This window comes from Ammospiza nelsoni, chromosome 30 (assembly GCF_027579445.1).
Source record: "Ammospiza nelsoni isolate bAmmNel1 chromosome 30, bAmmNel1.pri, whole genome shotgun sequence".
NCBI lineage: Eukaryota > Metazoa > Chordata > Aves > Passeriformes > Passerellidae > Ammospiza > Ammospiza nelsoni.
The window spans coordinates 1227617-1245343 of record NC_080662.1 but is presented as its reverse complement, the minus strand read 5'-3'; the positions used below and the strand labels follow the sequence as shown (position 1 = coordinate 1245343).

The window sequence follows — 17727 nt, the reverse complement described above, 5'->3', positions numbered from 1 at the left end:
ACAGTGCTGTGCCATCCCAGTGTGACAGTGCCACCCGGTGCCCTCTGTACCCGCCGGGTTCAGGGCCTTGGACCCCGTTCGGTGCCACACCTGTCCCCGATGTCACCAGGGCGGGGCAGTGCCACACCCAGCCCGGTGCCACACCCACCCCGGTGCCACACCCACCCCGGTGCCACCCCCGAGCCCGTGCCAGGTCCCTGCAGTGTCCCCAGAGGTGCCAGCCCCCCAGTGCCATCGGTGCCACTCCTGGGTGCCCTCGTACCGCTGTTTATGGCCCTGGTGGCCTTGGGGACAACAAGGGGGGACAGATAGCGGGGCACAGAGATAAGGGGGGCACAGATAACGGGGGCACAGATAACGGGGACACTGCCCTGGCACCTTTGCCCACAGCAGCGTCCCTGTCACCCGCCTGGCACCGTGCCCAGCCCGGCCTCAAGGGACACCAGGGGACACCGGAGCGGCTCCTTGGCACCTTTATTTGTCACCGACCCCCGTGGTGCCCTCAGGGTGGCACAGGGGGTGACAGGTGGGCCCGCAGGCTGGCACGGGGGGTGGCCGTGGTGACCCCGGGGTGTGCCCAGGGGCTCAGAGGGTGACACCGGTGTCCCCAGGCTGGCACAGGGGGCGTCCCCAGCTACCCCCAGGCGTGCCAGGTTCAGGAGGTGCCCGCTGCCCCTGGGGGTGCCAGGCTCTCAGGGGGTGCCCCCAGGGAGTGCCCAGGGGGTGCCAGGCTCAGGGGGTGCCCTTTGCCCCCCGTTTGTTCCCTCGCCGGGCGAATCTGAAGCTCTGCAGGGGATTCCCGGAGCCGCGGGGCTGAGGAGAAACGGGGGGGATTTGGGGGGGTTTGGGGGGGTTTCGGGGATTTAGGGGGGATTTGGGGGATTTAGGGGGAATTTAGGGGGCATTTAGGGGGGATTTAGGGGGGATTTGGGGGTTTTGGGAAGGATTTGGGAGAGTTTGAGGAGGATTTGGGGGGGATTTAGGGGGGATTTGGGGGAAATTTGGGGGTTTTGGGGGGGATTTAGGGGAGGTTTAGGGGGAATGTAGGGGGGATTTGGGGGGCATTGGGAGGGGATTGGGGGGATTTAGGGGCGATTTGGGGGGGATTTGGGGGGCATTTGGGGGATTTAGGGGGGATTTGGGGGGGATTTGGGGGGGATTTAGGGGGGTTTGGGGGAGGTTGGGGGGATTTAGGGGGGATTTGGGGGGGATTTGGGGGGGATTTAGGGGGAATTTGGGGAGGATTTAGGGGGGATTTAGGGGGGATTTGGGGGTTTTGGGAAGGATTTGGGAGAGTTTGAGGAGGATTTAGGGGGGGATTTAGGGGGGATTTGGGGGATTTAGGGGGGATTTGGGGGGGATTTGGGGGGGATTTAGGGGGGTTTGGGGGAGGTTGGGGGGATTTGGGGGGGATTTAGGGGGGATTTGGGGGGATTTGGGGGATTTAGGGGGGATTTGGGGGGGATTTGGGGGTTTTGGGAAGGATTTGGGAGAGTTTGAGGAGGATTTGGGGGGGATTTAGGGGGGATTTGGGTGGAAATTGCAAGGGGGGGATTTGGGGCTTCTGGGGGAATTTTGGGGTTCAGGGGCTTTGGGGAGAATTTGGGGAGGAGAATTTGGGGGATTTTGGGGGCAGAATTTGGGGGATTTCGGGGATTTTAGTGGGGGGAATTTGGGGGATTTTTGGGAGGGAATTTGGGGGATTTGGGGGGGGGAATTTAGGGGGGAATTTGGGGAAATTTCAGGGATTTTGGGGGGGGGATTTGGGGGATTTTGGTCGGGGGCAAATTGGGGAGGGGATTCGGGAGATTTTGGGAGGGAATTTGGGAGATTTTGGGGGTGGGGATTTGGGAGATTTTGGGGAGGGGATTTGGGAGATTTTGGGGAGGGGATTTGGGAGATTTTGGGGGGGGAATTTGGGGAGGGAATCCGGGGGACTTTGGGAGGGAATTTGGGGGATTTTGTGGGAATTTTGGGGGGGAATTTGGGGTCCCTCACCTTCCTCCCCCCTCGCCGGGCCCCGGCCCCTCGGGGACATTTCCTCTTTTTGGGGTTGGGGTCGGCGATGCCGCGGAGACTGGGGGGCACTGGGGGGCACAAAGGGGGTTAGTGCACCCCAAAACCACCCCTGAATCCCAGTTACCCCAATTCCTACCCCAAAACCCTAATTTCCCCAATTTCCCCCTTTTTCTTCCACAAATTTTCAAATTTCCCCCCCATTTTTCCCAATTTCCCTCTTTTATGCCCCATTTTTGGGTACTCAGGTACGTGGCCCAGGTAGGGCTGAAGCTGCTCCCAGTTCCCCATTTTTACTCCAAAATTTCACTTTTTAACCCATTTTTCCCCAAAATTTCCCTATTTTCCCAATTTCCCCCTTTTTTGCCCCATTTTGGTGCCCAGTGGCCCACGTGGGGCTGACCCCATTCCCAGGACCCACTTCCCCATTCCCCATTTTTTCCCCCAAAATTTCAATTTTTTTCCCCATTTTCCCCCCGTTTTTTCCCCAAATTCCTTTTTTTTCCCCAATTTCCCCCTTTTTTGCCCCATTTTTGGGCACCCAGGTACTCAGGCACGTGGCCCACATGGGGCTGATCCCATTCCCAGTTCCCCATTTTTCTCCCAAAATTTCAAATTTTTTCCCCATTTTTGCCCCGTTTTTTCCCCAAATTTCAATTTTTTTTCCATTTTTTCCCCATTTTTCCCCAATTTCCCCCTTTTTTGCCCCATTTTTGGGCACCCAGGTACTCAGGCACGTGGCCCACGTGGGGCTGATCCCATTCCCAGTTCCCCATTTTTCTCCCAAAATTTCAAACTTTTTCCCCATTTTTGCCCCGTTTTTTCCCCAAATTTCAATTTTTTTTCCATTTTTTCCCCATTTTTTCCCAATTTCCCCCTTTTTTGCCCCATTTTGGTACCCAGGTACTCGGGCACGTGGCCCATGTGTGGCTGCACGTTGGCCGGGTGCAGGGGCCGGTCGTGCCTCAGCGCCTGCAGGTCCCGGGGATTGTCCTCAAAATACACCTGGAATTCATTAATTAACCATTAATTAACCCTTAATTAGCCCTTAATTCATCCTTAATTAAGAACTAATCAATAATTTGTCAATTGCAGCAGAGAAACTCCTCCCCCAGAGGCGTTAAAATGGCAAAAATCAGGTTCAAACTGAGGGGTTGGGGAGGAAATCCCCAAAAGATTTGGGGTTTTTAGCCCCATTTTGGGGTTTTTAATCCAAATTTTAGGGCTTTTTATCCCAATTTTGGGGGTTTTACACCAATTTTGGGGTTTTTATCCAAATTGTGGTGGTTTTTAATCCAAATGTTGGGGGTTTTATTCACATTTTGTGTATTTTTTTATCCCAATTTTGGGGAGTTTTTTCATCTCAATTTTGGGGGTTTTTTGTCCCCATTTTGGGTATTTTTTAATTCCCCCTTTTGGGTATTTTTAATCCCATTTTTTAAAGCGCCCATCTTAATTTTTGTGGGGTTTTTTATCCCCATTGCAGAGGTTTTAACCCCATTTGGGGGTTTTTATCCCCATTTTAGGGATTTTTATCCCAATTTTGGGTATTTTTATATCCCCATTTCGGGTGCTTTTAATCCTATTTTTTTCAAGCTTCCATTTTAATTTTTGTGGGTTTTTTATCCCCATTTAGGAGGTTTTTATCCCCATTTTAGTTTTTTTTTTTTTTGAGCCCCAATTTTGGGGGTTTGATCTCAATTTTGTTTTTTTTTTTTTTTTTAATCCAATTTTTGTGGTTTTTATTTTTTTTTTTAACCCAATTTTTGGGGGTTTTCACCCCAGTTTTGGGGTCTCACCTTGAGCTTCTCGCAGTTGAGCAGCTCCTGGCGCAGCTCCCGCAGCCGCGCCTCGCGCACGGCCTGCTTGGTGACAGCGCGCATGGCGTCCTGGGGACATTGGGGACATCATTGGGGACATTGGGGACATCATTGGGACATTGGGGACATCAATGGGACATTGGGGACATCAATGACATCATTGGGGACAGGCCTGCTTGGTGACAGCGCGCATGGCGTCCTGGGGACATTGGGGACATCATTGGGGACATTGGGGACATCATTGGGGACATCAATGGGACATTGGGGACATCAATGACATCATTGGGGACGTCAATGACATCATTGGGGACATCAATGGGACATTGGGGACAGGCCTGCTTGGTGACAGCGCGCATGGCGTCCTGGGGACATTGGGGACATCAATGACATCATTGGGGACATCAATGACATCATTGGGGACATCAATGACATCACTGGGGACAGGCCTGCTTGGTGACAGCGCGCATGGCGTCCTGGGGACATTAATGGGGACATTGGGGACATCAATGGGACATTGGGGACATCAATGCCATCATTGGGGACATCAATGACATCATTGGGGACGTCAATGACATCATTGGGGACAGGCCTGCTTGGTGACAGCGCGCATGGCGTCCTGGGGACATTGGGGACATCATTGGGGACATTGGGGACATCATTGGGACATTGGGGACATCAATGGGACATTGGGGACATCAATGACATCATTGGGGACAGGCCTGCTTGGTGACAGCGCGCATGGCGTCCTGGGGACATTGGGGACATCATTGGGGACATTGGGGACATCATTGGGGACATCAATGGGACATTGGGGACATCAATGACATCATTGGGGACGTCAATGACATCATTGGGGACATCAATGGGACATTGGGGACAGGCCTGCTTGGTGACAGCGCGCATGGTGTCCTGGGGACATTGGGGACATCATTGGGGACATTGGGGACATCATTGGGACATTGGGGACATCAATGACATCATTGGGGACATCAATGACATCATTGGGGACAGGCCTGCTTGGTGACAGCGCGCATGGCGTCCTGGGGACATTGGGGACATCATTGGGGACATTGGGGACATCATTGGGGACATCAATGACATCATTGGGGACAGGCCTGCTTGGTGACAGCGCGCATGGCATCCTGGGGACATTGGGGACATCAATGACATCATTGGGGACGTCAATGACATCATTGGGGACATCAATGGGACATTGGGGACAGGCCTGCTTGGTGACAGCGCGCATGGCGTCCTGGGGACATTGGGGACATCAATGACATCATTGGGGACATCAATGACATCACTGGGGACAGGCCTGCTTGGTGACAGCGCGCATGGCGTCCTGGGGACATTAATGGGGACATTGGGGACATCAATGGGACATTGGGGACATTAGTGACATCATTGGGGACAGGCCTGCTCGGTGACAGCGCGCATGGCGTCCTGGGGACATCAATGACATCATTGGGGACATCAATGGGACATTGGGGACATCACTGACATCATTGGGGACAGCCCTGCTTGGTGACAGCGCACATGGCGTCCTGAGGACATTGGGGACATCATTGGGGACATTAATGGGACATTGGGGACATTAATGGGACATTGGGGACAGGCCTGCTTGGTGACAGCGCGCATGGTGTCCCGGGGACATCATTGGGGACATTAATGGGACACTGGGGACATTAATGGGACCCTGGGGACAGGCCTGTCCCCTCAGTGTCCCCCTGGCGTCCCCGCTGTCCCCTCAGTGTCCCCTCACCCTGCAGCGGTAGCGCAGCGTCTCGATCTCCTCCATGCGGAACTCGTAGGGCTGCAGCATGGACTGCCCGTTCTCTGCGGGGACACGGGGCCACCTCAGCGTCACCTCAGCGTCACCTCAGCGTCACCTCAGCGTCCCCAAACCCCCTCAGTGTCCCCAGTGTCACCTGCTGCCAGCGTGTCCTCGATGCGCCGCAGCCCCTCCAGCTCGTCGGGCAGTGCCAGCGTCAGCGCCGTGCCAGGGCTGTCCCCACGCGCTGTCCTGGGGACAGGGACGCCGTGGGGACACCGTGGGGACGGGGACAGGACACAGGGACCACGGGGACAGGGACACCGGGGACACCCTGGGGGCACCCATGGGGACAGGGACACTGGGAGCTGTGGAGACAGGGACACGGTGGGGACAGGGACACCCTGAGGACAGGGACAGCGTGGGGACAGGGATAGCAGGGACCACGGGGACACCCTGGGGACACCAAGGTGACTCTGGTGACCCCGTGGTGGCCCTGTGTCACACCTGCCCACACGATGGATGTAGGTCTCCACAGAGTTGGGGACATCGAAGTTGATGACGGCGGCGACGTTCTGGAAATCGATGCCACGAGAGACCCCGAACTCGGGGTCCTGGGGACACTGCGGGGGCTGCGCCTTCTTGTCACCCTTCTTGTCACCCTTCTTGTCACCTTTCCTGGGGGGACATGGGGACAGTCAGGGACAGGGGGACACCGCGGGGACTGTCCCTTCCTGTCACCCTTCCTCCCCACACAACGGGGTCAGGGACGTGGGTCCCAGTCTCCAGTCCCACCCACTGTCCCTGCTGTCCCCAGTGCCATCCCCAGTGTCCCCAAGATGTCCCCAGTCTGACCTGGCTGTCCCCAATGTCCCCTTGCTGTCCCTATTGTCTCCAGTCTGACCTGGCTGTCTCCAGAGTCCCCAGTGTCCCTGCTGTCCCCAGGCTGACCAGGCCATGTCCTGGCTGTCCCCAATCTGACCTGGCTGTCCCCAGTGCCACCCTGCTGTCCCCAATGTCCCCACAGCCACCCCACTGTCCCCAGTGTCCCCAGTCTGACGTGGCCGTGCCCCCCCTGTGCAGGCGGCGCCGGGGGAGCTCTGGCCATGCCCTGGCTGTCCCCAATGTCCCCAGTGTCCCCATTGCCACCCCAGTGTCCCCAGTCTGACCTGGCCGTGCCCGCCCTGCGCAGGCAGTGCCAGGGGGGCTCTGGCTGTCCCCAGTGCCACCCCAATGTCCCCAGTCTGACCTGGCCGTGCCCGCCCTGCGCGGGCGGTGCCGGGGGGGCTCCGCCGGCCCCTCCTCGTCGGTGGCCACGATGTAATCGTAGAGACCCCGGTTAAACTGGGCAATGACGTGGCACCTGTGGGACAGGGACGGGGACACCATCCCAGTGACACCTGGGACATCCCAGTGTCACCAGGCACCCCGGGACACGAATGGGAATTAAACGCACAAATGGAAATTCCAAAAAACAGCACCCCATAAACCCCAGAAATCCCTCAGGGCTCACCGGGATCCCACAGGCAGCAGCGGGTTGAGGGCACAAATGGGAATTCCCATAAACCCCACCCCATAAATCCCAGCCCGTTGTCTCCCCTCAGAAATCACCGGGATCAGGTGAAAATTCAGGAATTTAGGACTCAAATGGCAATTCCCACAAATCTCACCAGGATCCCACAGGCAGCAGTGGGTTGAGGACACAAACGAGAATTCTCACCCCACAAATCCCACCCCATTCCTTCCTCTCAGGAATCACTGGGACCACGTGAAAACCCAGGAATTTAGGACTCAAACAGCAATTCCCACAAACCTCACCCCACAAACCCCCCATACTCACCGTGAGTGGGCGGGCAGCTGCGGGTTGAGGGCACAAATGGCAATTCCCACAAACCCCACCCCACAAATCCCACCAGGACTAACCGGGATCCCACAGGCAGCAGCGGGTTGAGGGCTCAATGAGGACACTGGCAATTCCCAGAAACCCCAGAAACCCCAGAAATCCCTCAGGACTCACCAGGATCCCACAGGCAGCCGCGGGTTGAGGGCACAAATGGCAATTCCCACAAACCCCAGCCCACAAACCCCACAAACCCCACCAGGACTCGCCGGGATCACACAGGCAGCTGCAGACTGAGGACAAAACCAGGAATTCCCACAAACCCCACCCCACAAACCCCCCATACCCACCATGACTGGGCGGGCAGCTGCGGGTTGAGGGCACAGATGGCAATTCCCATCCCACCCCACAAACCCCACCCCATAAACCCCACCAGGACTCACCGTGAGCGGGCAGGCAGCAATGGGTTGAGGGCACAGATGGCAATTCCCATCCCACCCCACAAATCCCACCCCATAAACCCCCCCATACTCACCGTGAGCGGGCGGGCAGCTGCGGGTTGAGGGCACAGATGGCAATTCCCATCCCACCCCACAAACCCAACCCCACAAACCCCCTATACCCACCATGACTGGGCGGGCAGCTGCGGGTTGAGGGCACAGATGGCAATTCCCATCCCACCCCACAAATCCCACCCCACAAACCCCCCCATACTCACCGTGAGCGGGCGGGCAGCTGCGGGTTGAGGGCGCAGGCGGCGATCCCGAACTGCTCCAGGAACAGTTTGACCCTGAAGGCCCGGGCCAGGCTGCCCACGAAGAGCAGCGCCCGGCCCCGCAGCAGCCGCAGCTTCAGCAGCGCCGCCAGCAGCAGGAACTTGTCCTCCTCCGTGGGACAGCGCAGCTGGAACTGCTGCAGCTGGGAGCTGCCCGGGAGACGGGGCTCAGGGGGGAGAACCTGAACCTAAAATTGGGATTTGGGGTTAAAAACCTGAAATTGGGCACTGGGGAACTGCCAAATCCCAAACTGGGAACTGGGGAACTGCTGCAGCTGGGAGCTGCCCAGGAGACAGGGCTCTGGGGGCAGGACATGGACCTGGAACAGGATTTGGGGGTAAAAACCTGAAATTGGGGACTGGGAACTGCCCAGGAGACAGGGCTCAGGGGGCAGGACATGGACCTAAAATTGGGGCATTTGGGGTTAAAATCCCAAAATTTGGGATTGGGAACTGCCAAATCCCAAACTGGGCACTGGGGAACTGCTGCAGCTGGGAGCTGCCTGGGGAGACGGGGCTCTGGGAGCAGGACATGGACCTGGAATTGGGGGATTTGGGGTTAAAAACCTGAAATTGGGCACTGGGGAACTGCCAAATCCCAAACTGGGAACTGGGGAACTGCTGCAGCTGGGAGCTGCCGGGGAGTTGGGGCTCTGGGGGCAGGACACGGACCTGGAACAGGATTTGGGGGTAAAAACCTGAAATTGGGGACTGGGAACTGCCCAGGAGATGGGGCTCAGGGGGCAGGACACGCACCTGGAACAGGAATTTGGGGTTAAAAACCTGAAACTGGAGATTGGGAACTGCCGGGGAGTTGGGGCTCGGGGGGCAGGACATGGACATGGAATGGGATTTGGGGTTCAAACCCCAATACTGGGCACTGGAGAACTGGAATTCCCAGGGAATCTGGGGTCAGGATCCCAAAATGGGCACTGGGAACTGCTGCAGCTGGGAGCAACTCTGGGGACAGAACCTGCACCTGGAACAGGATTTGGGGTCAGGAATGGGAAATGAGGGATTTGTGTTTCAGGGTGGAACCCCCAGAGCTCACTCCAGACCCCCCAAAATGACCCAAACCCCCCAAATTCCTCACGGGGTTGTGCAGCACCAGCTCCTGCAGCGCCTCCAGCTCGGGGTTCAGGGTGGCCGACACCAGCAGGGCCTGGTAGATCTTGGGCATGTGGCTGGGGGGGCACGGGGGGTCAGGGGCACCCCAAAACCTCCCCAGGGCACCCCAAAACCACCCAGAACACCCCAAAACTGCTCAGAACCCCCATAAACCCTTCAGTGCCCCAAAAAACCTTCAAGACCCCAAGATCCCAGTGCCCCCCAAATTCTCAGCACACCCTGAAATCTCAAAACCTCCAGCGTCCCCCAAAATCTCTCAGGGAACCCCAAAACTTCAAAAACCCCAAAGCCTTCAGTGTCCCCTCCCCGTCCCCCTTGGTGTGCCCCCATTGTCCTCTCAGTGTCCCCTCCCCTTGTCCCCCCCACTGTCCCCATGCCGCCCCCTGTACTCCCACACTGTCCCCCCTTCCTGTCCCTCCAGTGCCACCCCTGGGTGTCTCTTCCCTGTCTCCCTGTGTCCCCTCCCATTGTCACCCCCACTGTCCCCACTCGTTGTCCCCTTGGTGTCCCCTGCCTGTCCCCCCAATATCCCCTCCCTGTCCCCTGTGTCCCTCTCTGTATCCCCTCCCTGTCCCTTCCATGTTCCCCTGGGTGTCCCCTCCCTGTCCCCCCAGGTGTCCCCTCAGTATCCCCTCCTTGTCCCCTGTGTCCTTCTCTATGTCCCCCCCTGTGCCCTGGGTGTCCCCTCCCTGTCCCCAGTGTGTCCCCCGATGTCCCCTCGGTTTCTCCTCCCTGTCCCCCCATGTCCTTCTCTATGTCCCCTCCCTGTCCCCGGTGTCCTCTGGGTGTCCCCTCAGTATCCCATCCTTGTCTTCCTGAGTCCTTCTCTGTGTCCCCTGGTGTGCCCCCATGTCCCTCAGTGTCCCCTCAGTGTCCCCTGGGTGTCCCCCCGGTTTCCCCTCCCTGTCCCCACCATGTCCTTCTCTGTGTCCCCCCACGTCCCCCGGCTGTCCCCAGCGTGTCCCCAGCGTGTCCCCAGCGTGTCCCCACCAGAGCAGGGCGCGGATGTCGTCCCCGAAGCCGAAGGACAGCAGCAGATCGGCCTCGTCCAGCACCAGCAGCTCCAGCCAGGGCCGCAGTGCCAGGCTGTGCCCGGCCACGTGTGCCAGGACACGGCCAGGCGTGCCCACCACGATGTCGGGCTGCTCCATCAGCACCGGCCTGGGGACACACAGAGGTCAGTGACACCAAGGGGACACCCAGGGGACACCCAGGACATTGAGGGGACACCCAGGGGACAGCCAGTGCCAGGCTGTGCCCGGCCACGTGTGCCAGGACACGGCCAGGCGTGCCCACCACGATGTCGGGCTGCTCCATCAGCACCGGCCTGGGGACACACAGGGGCCAGGGGGGCTTGGGGACATCGAGGGGACACTCAGAGAGGGGTCAGGAACACCCAGGGGACACTCAGGGAGGGGTTAGGTCAGGCACATTGAAGGGACATGGAAGGGACACCTGGAGAGGAGTCAGGGACATGGAGAGGACACTCAGGGGACACCCAGAGGGGTCACGGGGCTCAGGGACATTGAAGGGACACCCAGGGGACACCCAGGGAGGGGTCAGGGCCAGGCTGTGCCCATCCAGGTGTGCCAGGACACGTCCAGGTGTGCCCACCACAGGGCACCAGCCTGGGGACACGGTGGGCAGGTCAGGGACACCAGGGTGGCTCTGGGGACACGGGGGGGGTCAGGGGACACCGGGGTGGCTCTGGGGACACCGGGTGGGTCAGGGGACACCGGGTGGGTCAGGGGACACGGGGGGGCTCAGGGGACACCAGGGGGGCTCAGGGGACACCAGGGTGGCTCTGGGGACACGGGGGGCTCAGGGGGTGGCTCTGGGGACACGGGGGGGCTCTGGGGACACGGGGGGGCTCTGGGGACACCGGGGTGGCTCTGGGGACACGGGGGGCTCAGGGAACACCGGGTGGCTCAGGGGACACCGGGGGCTCAGGGGGTGGCTCTGGGGACACCGGGTGGCTCTGGGGACACCGGGGTGGCTCTGGGGACACCGGGGTGGCTCAGGGGACACCGGGGGCTCAGGGGGTGGCTCTGGGGACACCGGGTGGCTCTGGGGACACCGGGGTGGCTCAGGGCACACCGGGGGCTCAGGGGTGGCTGACCGCTGCTCGGCGAGGTCCGAGTGGCCGCAGAGCTCGGCCACGCGCAGCTGGCGGGCGCAGAAGGCGGCCAGGCGGCGCAGGGTGTGCCCAACCTGCCGTGCCAGCTCCGCAGAGGGCACCAGCACCAGCGCCCGCACGGCCTGCGGCACGGCTGGGGACGCCTGGGGACACGGGGGGACGGCGGGGTCACACGGGGGCACATGGGGGGGACAGCAGGGTCAGCCCCAGCGGCCCCCAGTGCACCCCAGTGTTCACATCCCCTCAGTGCCCCCAGTCCCCCAGGGCACCCCAGTGCTCCCGGTGCCCCCAGTGCCCCCAGTACTCCCTTGATGCCCAGCAGCTTGTGCAGCACGGGCAGTCCCAGTTCCCCCCAGTACCCCCAGCACCTCTTTGATCCCCAGCAGTTTGTGCAGTCCCAGTTTCCCCAGTTCCCCCCAGTACCCCCAGTTCCCCCCAGTTCCCCCCAGTACCCCCAGTTCCCCTCAGTACCCCCCAGTTCCCCAGTACCTCTTTGATCCCCAGCAGTTTGTGCAGCACGGGCAGTCCCAGTTTCCCCAGTACCCCCAGTTCCCCCCAGTACCCCCAGTTCCCCCCAGTACCCCCAGTTCCCCTCAGTACCCCCCAGTACCCCCAGTTCCCCCAGTTCCTCCCAGTACCCCCAGTATCCCCAGTACCTCCTTGATCCCCAGCAGTTTGTGCAGCACGGGCAATCCCAGTTCCCCCCAGTACCCCCAGTATCCCCAGTTCCCCCAGTACCCCCAGTTTCCCCAGTACCCCCAGTTCCCCCAGCACCTCTTTGATCCCCAGCAGTTTGTGCAGCACGGGCAATCCCAGTATCCCCAGTACCCCCAGTTCCCCCAGTTCCCCCAGTACCCCCAGTTCCCCCCAGTTCCCCCCAGTTCCCCCAGTTTCCCCAGTACCTCCTTGATCCCCAGCAGTTTGTGCAGCACAGGCAATCCCAGTTCCCCCCAGTACCCCCAGTTCCCCCCAGTTCCCCCAGCACCTCTTTGATCCCCAGCAGTTTGTGCAGTCCCAGTTTCCCCAGTTCCCCCCAGTACCCCCAGTACCCCCAGTTCCCCAGCACCTCTTTGATCCCCAGCAGTTTGTGCAGTCCCAGTACCCCCAGTATCCCCAGTACCCCCAGTATCCCCAGTTCCCCTCAGTACCCCCCAGTACCCCCAGTTCCCCCAGTTCCCCCACTTCCTCCCAGTACCCCCAGTATCCCCAGTACCTCCTTGATCCCCAGCACTTTGTGCAGCACGGGCAATCCCAGTATTCCCAGTACCCCCAGTACCCCCAGTTCCCCCCAGTTCCCCCAGTTCCCCCAGTTCCCCCAGTCTCCCCAGTACCCCCCAGTACCCCCAGTTCCCCCAGTACCCCCAGTTCCCCCCAGTTCCCCCCAGTATCCCCAGTTCTCCCAGTTTCCCCAGTTTCCCCAGTACCTCTTTGATCCCCAGCAGTTTGTGCAGCACGGGCAATCCCAGTATTCCCAGTTCCCCCAGTACCCCCAGTTCCCCCAGTACCCCCAGTTCCCCCAGTACCCCCAGTATCCCCAGTTCCCCCAGTACCCCCAGTTCCCCCCAGTACCCCCAGTTCCCCCCAGTATCCCCAGTTCCCCCAGTTCCCCCAGTATCCCCAGTATCCCCAGTTCCCCCAGTTCCCCCAGTACCCCCAGTATCCCCAGTACCTCTTTGATCCCCAGCAGTTTGTGCAGTCCCAGTTCCCCCAGTACCCCCAGTACCCCCAGTACCCCCAGTACCCCCAGTTCCCCCAGTACCCCCAGTTCCCCCAGTACCCCCAGTACCCCCAGTTCCCCCAGTCCCCCCAGTTTCCCCAGTACCTCTTTGATCCCCAGCAGTTTGTGCAGCACGGGCAGTCCGTACGCTCCCGTTTTCCCTGAGCCGGTCCTGGCCCGGGCCAGCAGGTCCCGGCCCTCCATGGCCAGCGGGATGGCGCGGGCCTGGATGGCCGTGGGCACTGCCCAGCCCAGCTCCGCCACCGCCTGCGGGCACAGAGCTCGGTGTCACCTCGGGGACACCGCAATGGTGACAGTCCCAGTGCCACCGCCTCCCCGTGGGGACAATCTCCACTGTCCTCCCACCCCAGGAGACTCCGGTGCCCTCTCAGCCCCCCCCACCCCTGAAGGGATTCCAACGCACCCTCCCCTCAGAGGGATCCCAGTGTCCCCGTGCCCTCAGAGGGTCCCCAGAGCGACCCCACAACCCCCGCGCCACCCCGGTGTCCCCATCCCTTCTTCCCCCGATCCCTCCCTCGGAGGGACCCCTCACCCCTCCCGGCACCCCGGCGATCGCCGCCTCCCCAATGCCCCGCTATCCCCGGCCAAACTCCCCGCCGGTCCCGTTGCGCTCACCCTCAGCAGCCGCCCGTCCAGCCCCATGTGCTCGAACCCCTTCGCCTCCATCTCTGCCGCCATCTTGGCCCCGCCGCGCACGCACTTCCGGTCCCGCGGCCCCGCCCACCGGCGCTTCCGGCGCGCGCAGAGCGCCGCCATGGCGGCTGAGGGCGCCCCCTGGCGGCGGAGGACCCAGAGCACCCCGACACCCCAAAATCCGCCCCGGGACCGATTTTTGGGGTGAAAACGGCCGGGTTTGGGCAGCAGCTGAATGCCTGCAGCGCCACGACCCCCTTCCCACCCCAAAACGCACCGGCAACTCTTGGTGGAACAAAAACACCTTTATTTCCCCCCCCAAAAAAATCACCTCGGGGGGTGGCGCCTTTCTCTGCTCTCTCCATGGCAAGCAGGGCACCCCAAAATCCGCAGGGAGCGCCCCAGGGTGGGTGGGATGGGTTTGGGGTCCCTCCCCAGCAACCTGGGATGGGTTTGGGGTGCCAGAAGGGAGTGAGGGACCCTCCCCAGCACCCCAAAATGCGTGGGATGGGTTTGGGGGTCCCTCCCTAGCAGCCCAAGGTGGGTGGGATCCCCCATTACAGGGTTAGGAGTGGATTTTGGGGATCCCTCTGGGATCAGGGTTGGTTTTGGGGTGCTCCCCAGGGTGAGGGTGAGGTTTGGGGCACACCCTGGGATGGGGGTGCATTTTGGGGTGTCTTTTGGGGTTGGGGTCGGTTTTGGGCTGCCCCCCAGGTTGGAATGGATTTTGGGGTACCCCTCGAGGGGGTTTCGGGGGGCTAGACGAGTTTCTTGGCCTCGAAGAAGCTCTTGAGGTGCCGCATCTGCCAGAGGCCGGTGAGGATGAGGATGACGGTCTGGGCGATGGACCACCAGAGCACGCGCTGGTTGGTGCTCTCGCTCGTCATGCGGAACCGCTCCTCCCGGTACTGAGGGGAAACCCCCAAAGATTCACCCCAAAACCCCAAAGATTCACCCCAAAATCCCATAAATCCACACCAAAATCCCATAAATACACACCAAAACCCCATAAATCCACACCAAAGCTGCAGGTTCACCCCAAAACCCCAAAAATCTACCCCAAAACCCCACAGATTGGCTGGTTGGTGCTCTCGTCATGTGGAACCGCTCCTCCCGGTACTGAGGGGAAAACCCCAAAGATTCACCCCAAAACCCCAAAGATTCACCCCAAAACCCCACAAATCCACCCCAAAATCCCATAAATCCACACCAAAATCCCATAAATCCACACCAAAACCCCATAAATCCACACCAAAGCTGCAGGTTCACCCCAAAACCCCAAAAATCTACCCCAAAACCCCACAGATTGGCTGGTTGGTGCTCTCGTCATGCGGAACCGCTCCTCCCGGTACTGAGGGGAAAACCCCAAAGATTCACCCCAAAACCCCAAAGATTCACCCCAAAACCCCACAAATCCACCCCAAAATCCCATAAATCCACACCAAAACCCCATAAATCCACACCAAAGCTGCAGGTTCACCCCAAAATCCCATAAATCCACCCCAAAACCCTGTGAACTCCACCCCAAACCCTCAGATTGACCCCAAAACCTCATGAATTCAACCCCAAAAATTCACCCCAAAACCCCACATGAATTCACCCCAAACCCTCAGATCGACCCCAAAACCCCATGAATTCAACCCCATAAATTCACCCCAAAACCCTAAAGACTGACCCCAAAACCCCACAAATTCACCCCAAAACCCCTGAGAAATCCACCTAAAACCCAAAACATTCACACTGAAACCTCACAGACTGACCCCAAAACCCTACATGAATCCACCCCAAAACCTTTCAGACTGACCCCAAAAATCCATCAATTCACCCCCAAACCCCCATAAATCCCCCCCAAACCCCCCTTGGTGCCCACCTACCCTCTGGTAGTTCTGCTCCTTCTGGATCTGCTCCACCTGGTCGAGCAGCTGGCGCGCGCGGAGCTGCAGCTCCGTCAGCTTGTCCTTGGCAGCGATCTCGGGGTAGTTGTTGGTGTGCTCGCCCACCTGGATGTCCAGGTGCACCCGCTGCGGGACAGGGCACGGGCTGGCACCACGGCTGGCACCGACCATGGCACCAGTAATGCCAACAATATGGCACCAACCATGGTTCCAACCATAGCAACAATCGTGACGCCAGTAATGGCACCAACCATGGCTCGAACCAACCATGGCACCAACCATGGCACCATTACTGGTGCCAACCATGGCTCCTGACCATGGCACAACCATGGTCCAAGCGTGGCACCAGTAATGGCACCAACCATGGCTCAAACCAACCACGGCACCAACCATGGCACCATTACTGGTGCCAACCATGGCTCCCGACCATGGCACAACCATGGTCCAAGCGTGGCACCAGTAATGGCACCAACCATGGCTCGAACCAACCACGGCACCAACCATGGCACCAGTTATGGCACCAACCATGGCTCAAACCAACCACGGCACCAACCATGGCACCATTACTGGTGCCAACCATGGCTCCTGACCATGGCACAACCATGGTCCAAGCATGGCACCAGTAATGGCACCAACCAGGCTCCAACCATGGCTCCAATCACGGCTCCCAAACATGCCAAACATGGCATGGGTAATGGCTCCAACCATGGATCCAGCCATGTAATGGCACCAACCATGGCACCAACCATGGCATCAATCATAGCAACAACCTCGGCACTAACCATGGCACCAGTAATGGCATCAACCATGGTCCAACCATGGCACCAATCATGGCTCCAACCATGGCACCAGCAATGGAACCATCAATGGCACAGCCATGGGTAGGGCACAGGGCTGTCACCAGCGCTGGCACAGCCATGAGAAGGGCATGGGGCTCCCCCAGGGCTGCGCCAGGGCCATCCCCGAGGGTGTCTCAGGGCTGTGCCAGGCTGGCACAGGGCACGGTTACCAGCTTGCCCCCGGCGAACAGCGCCATGCGGGTGGAGTTGGAGTGCAGGCAGATCTGGTGCTCGCCCGGCGTGTGCGACGTGAACGTGAAGCGCCCCTCGGAGCCGTACTGCCGCGACATCACCACCTGTGCCAACGTGGGGACACTGTCAGGGCCATGGGCATGGCTATTGGCACCACCTGTGCCAACGTGGGGACAGCGTCAGGGCCATGGGCACGGCCACTGGCATCCTGTGGGGACACTGTCAGGCCATGGCACTGGCATCCCACGGGGACACTGTCACTCCCCCGGGCGCTGGGGCACAGCCTGGGGATTGCCCAAACGCCCCCCGCCAAAGACCCCTCCCCATGCCCGAGGGATGCCCAGGAGCCCCTCCCCGCGCCCACGAGATGCCCAAGCCCCCCTCACCTTTCCGTCGGGGTCCTTGACCTCCACGTGCATGCCCAGCCCGGGGGTGGAGGGCAGGAAGGACTCGGACTGTTTGTCCCACAGCTGCGTCCGGTAATTGCCTGGCACGGAGCGGGCACGGGGCTCGGAGCCGACCCCCGCGCCCGGTGGTTCCTCCCGCTCCCCCCCCGCCAACCCTCAGTGGTTCCCCCCGCTCCCCGCCAATCCCCCGGTGGTCTCTCCCATTCCCCCCCCGCCATTCCCGGTGGTCTCTCCCCCCTCACGCCCCCGCCATTCCCGGTACTCCCCGCCGCCGTCCGCACCGATGACCATGGTCTCGTCGGGGATCTCCTCGATGAAGCAGCGCTTCTCGGTCTCTCCGATGTGGAAGTAGAGCCCGTGCGCGCCCCAGCCCAGCAGCAGCACCGCGGCCATCGCCGCCCTCATCGCATCCCACAGCGCCGCCATGATTCCTCCCGCCCGCCCGCCGGGGGCGCTCTGCGCATGCGCCAGCGCCTCACCCTGCTCAACTCGCATGCGCCGCACTCTCGGCGCAGGCTCTGCACACGCGCAGTGCG

General features: G+C 60.3%; 2 protein-coding genes across 2 annotated transcripts; both read right to left on the bottom strand.

Annotated features, from left to right (window-relative positions):
* Positions 1-415: 415 nt before the first annotated feature.
* Positions 416-13909, bottom strand: DDX56 (DEAD-box helicase 56). Its single transcript, XM_059490858.1, has 14 exons — positions 13841-13909; positions 13310-13471; positions 11470-11630; positions 10341-10511; positions 9316-9406; positions 8166-8410; positions 6857-6970; positions 6115-6285; positions 5765-5859; positions 5599-5672; positions 3816-3905; positions 2916-3021; positions 1999-2087; positions 416-813 (listed from the first exon to the last, which is right to left on the bottom strand). The coding sequence occupies exons 1-14, from the start codon at positions 13901-13903 to the stop codon at positions 733-735; spliced, it is 1713 nt and encodes a 570-aa protein (XP_059346841.1). The 5' UTR covers positions 13904-13909; the 3' UTR covers positions 416-732.
* A 235-nt stretch (positions 13910-14144) lies between these two features.
* On the bottom strand, positions 14145-17640 carry TMED4 (transmembrane p24 trafficking protein 4). Its single transcript, XM_059490751.1, has 5 exons — positions 17473-17640; positions 17171-17271; positions 16763-16888; positions 15733-15879; positions 14145-14766 (listed from the first exon to the last, which is right to left on the bottom strand). The coding sequence occupies exons 1-5, from the start codon at positions 17615-17617 to the stop codon at positions 14617-14619; spliced, it is 669 nt and encodes a 222-aa protein (XP_059346734.1). The 5' UTR covers positions 17618-17640; the 3' UTR covers positions 14145-14616.
* Between the last annotated feature and the right edge of the window lie 87 nt (positions 17641-17727).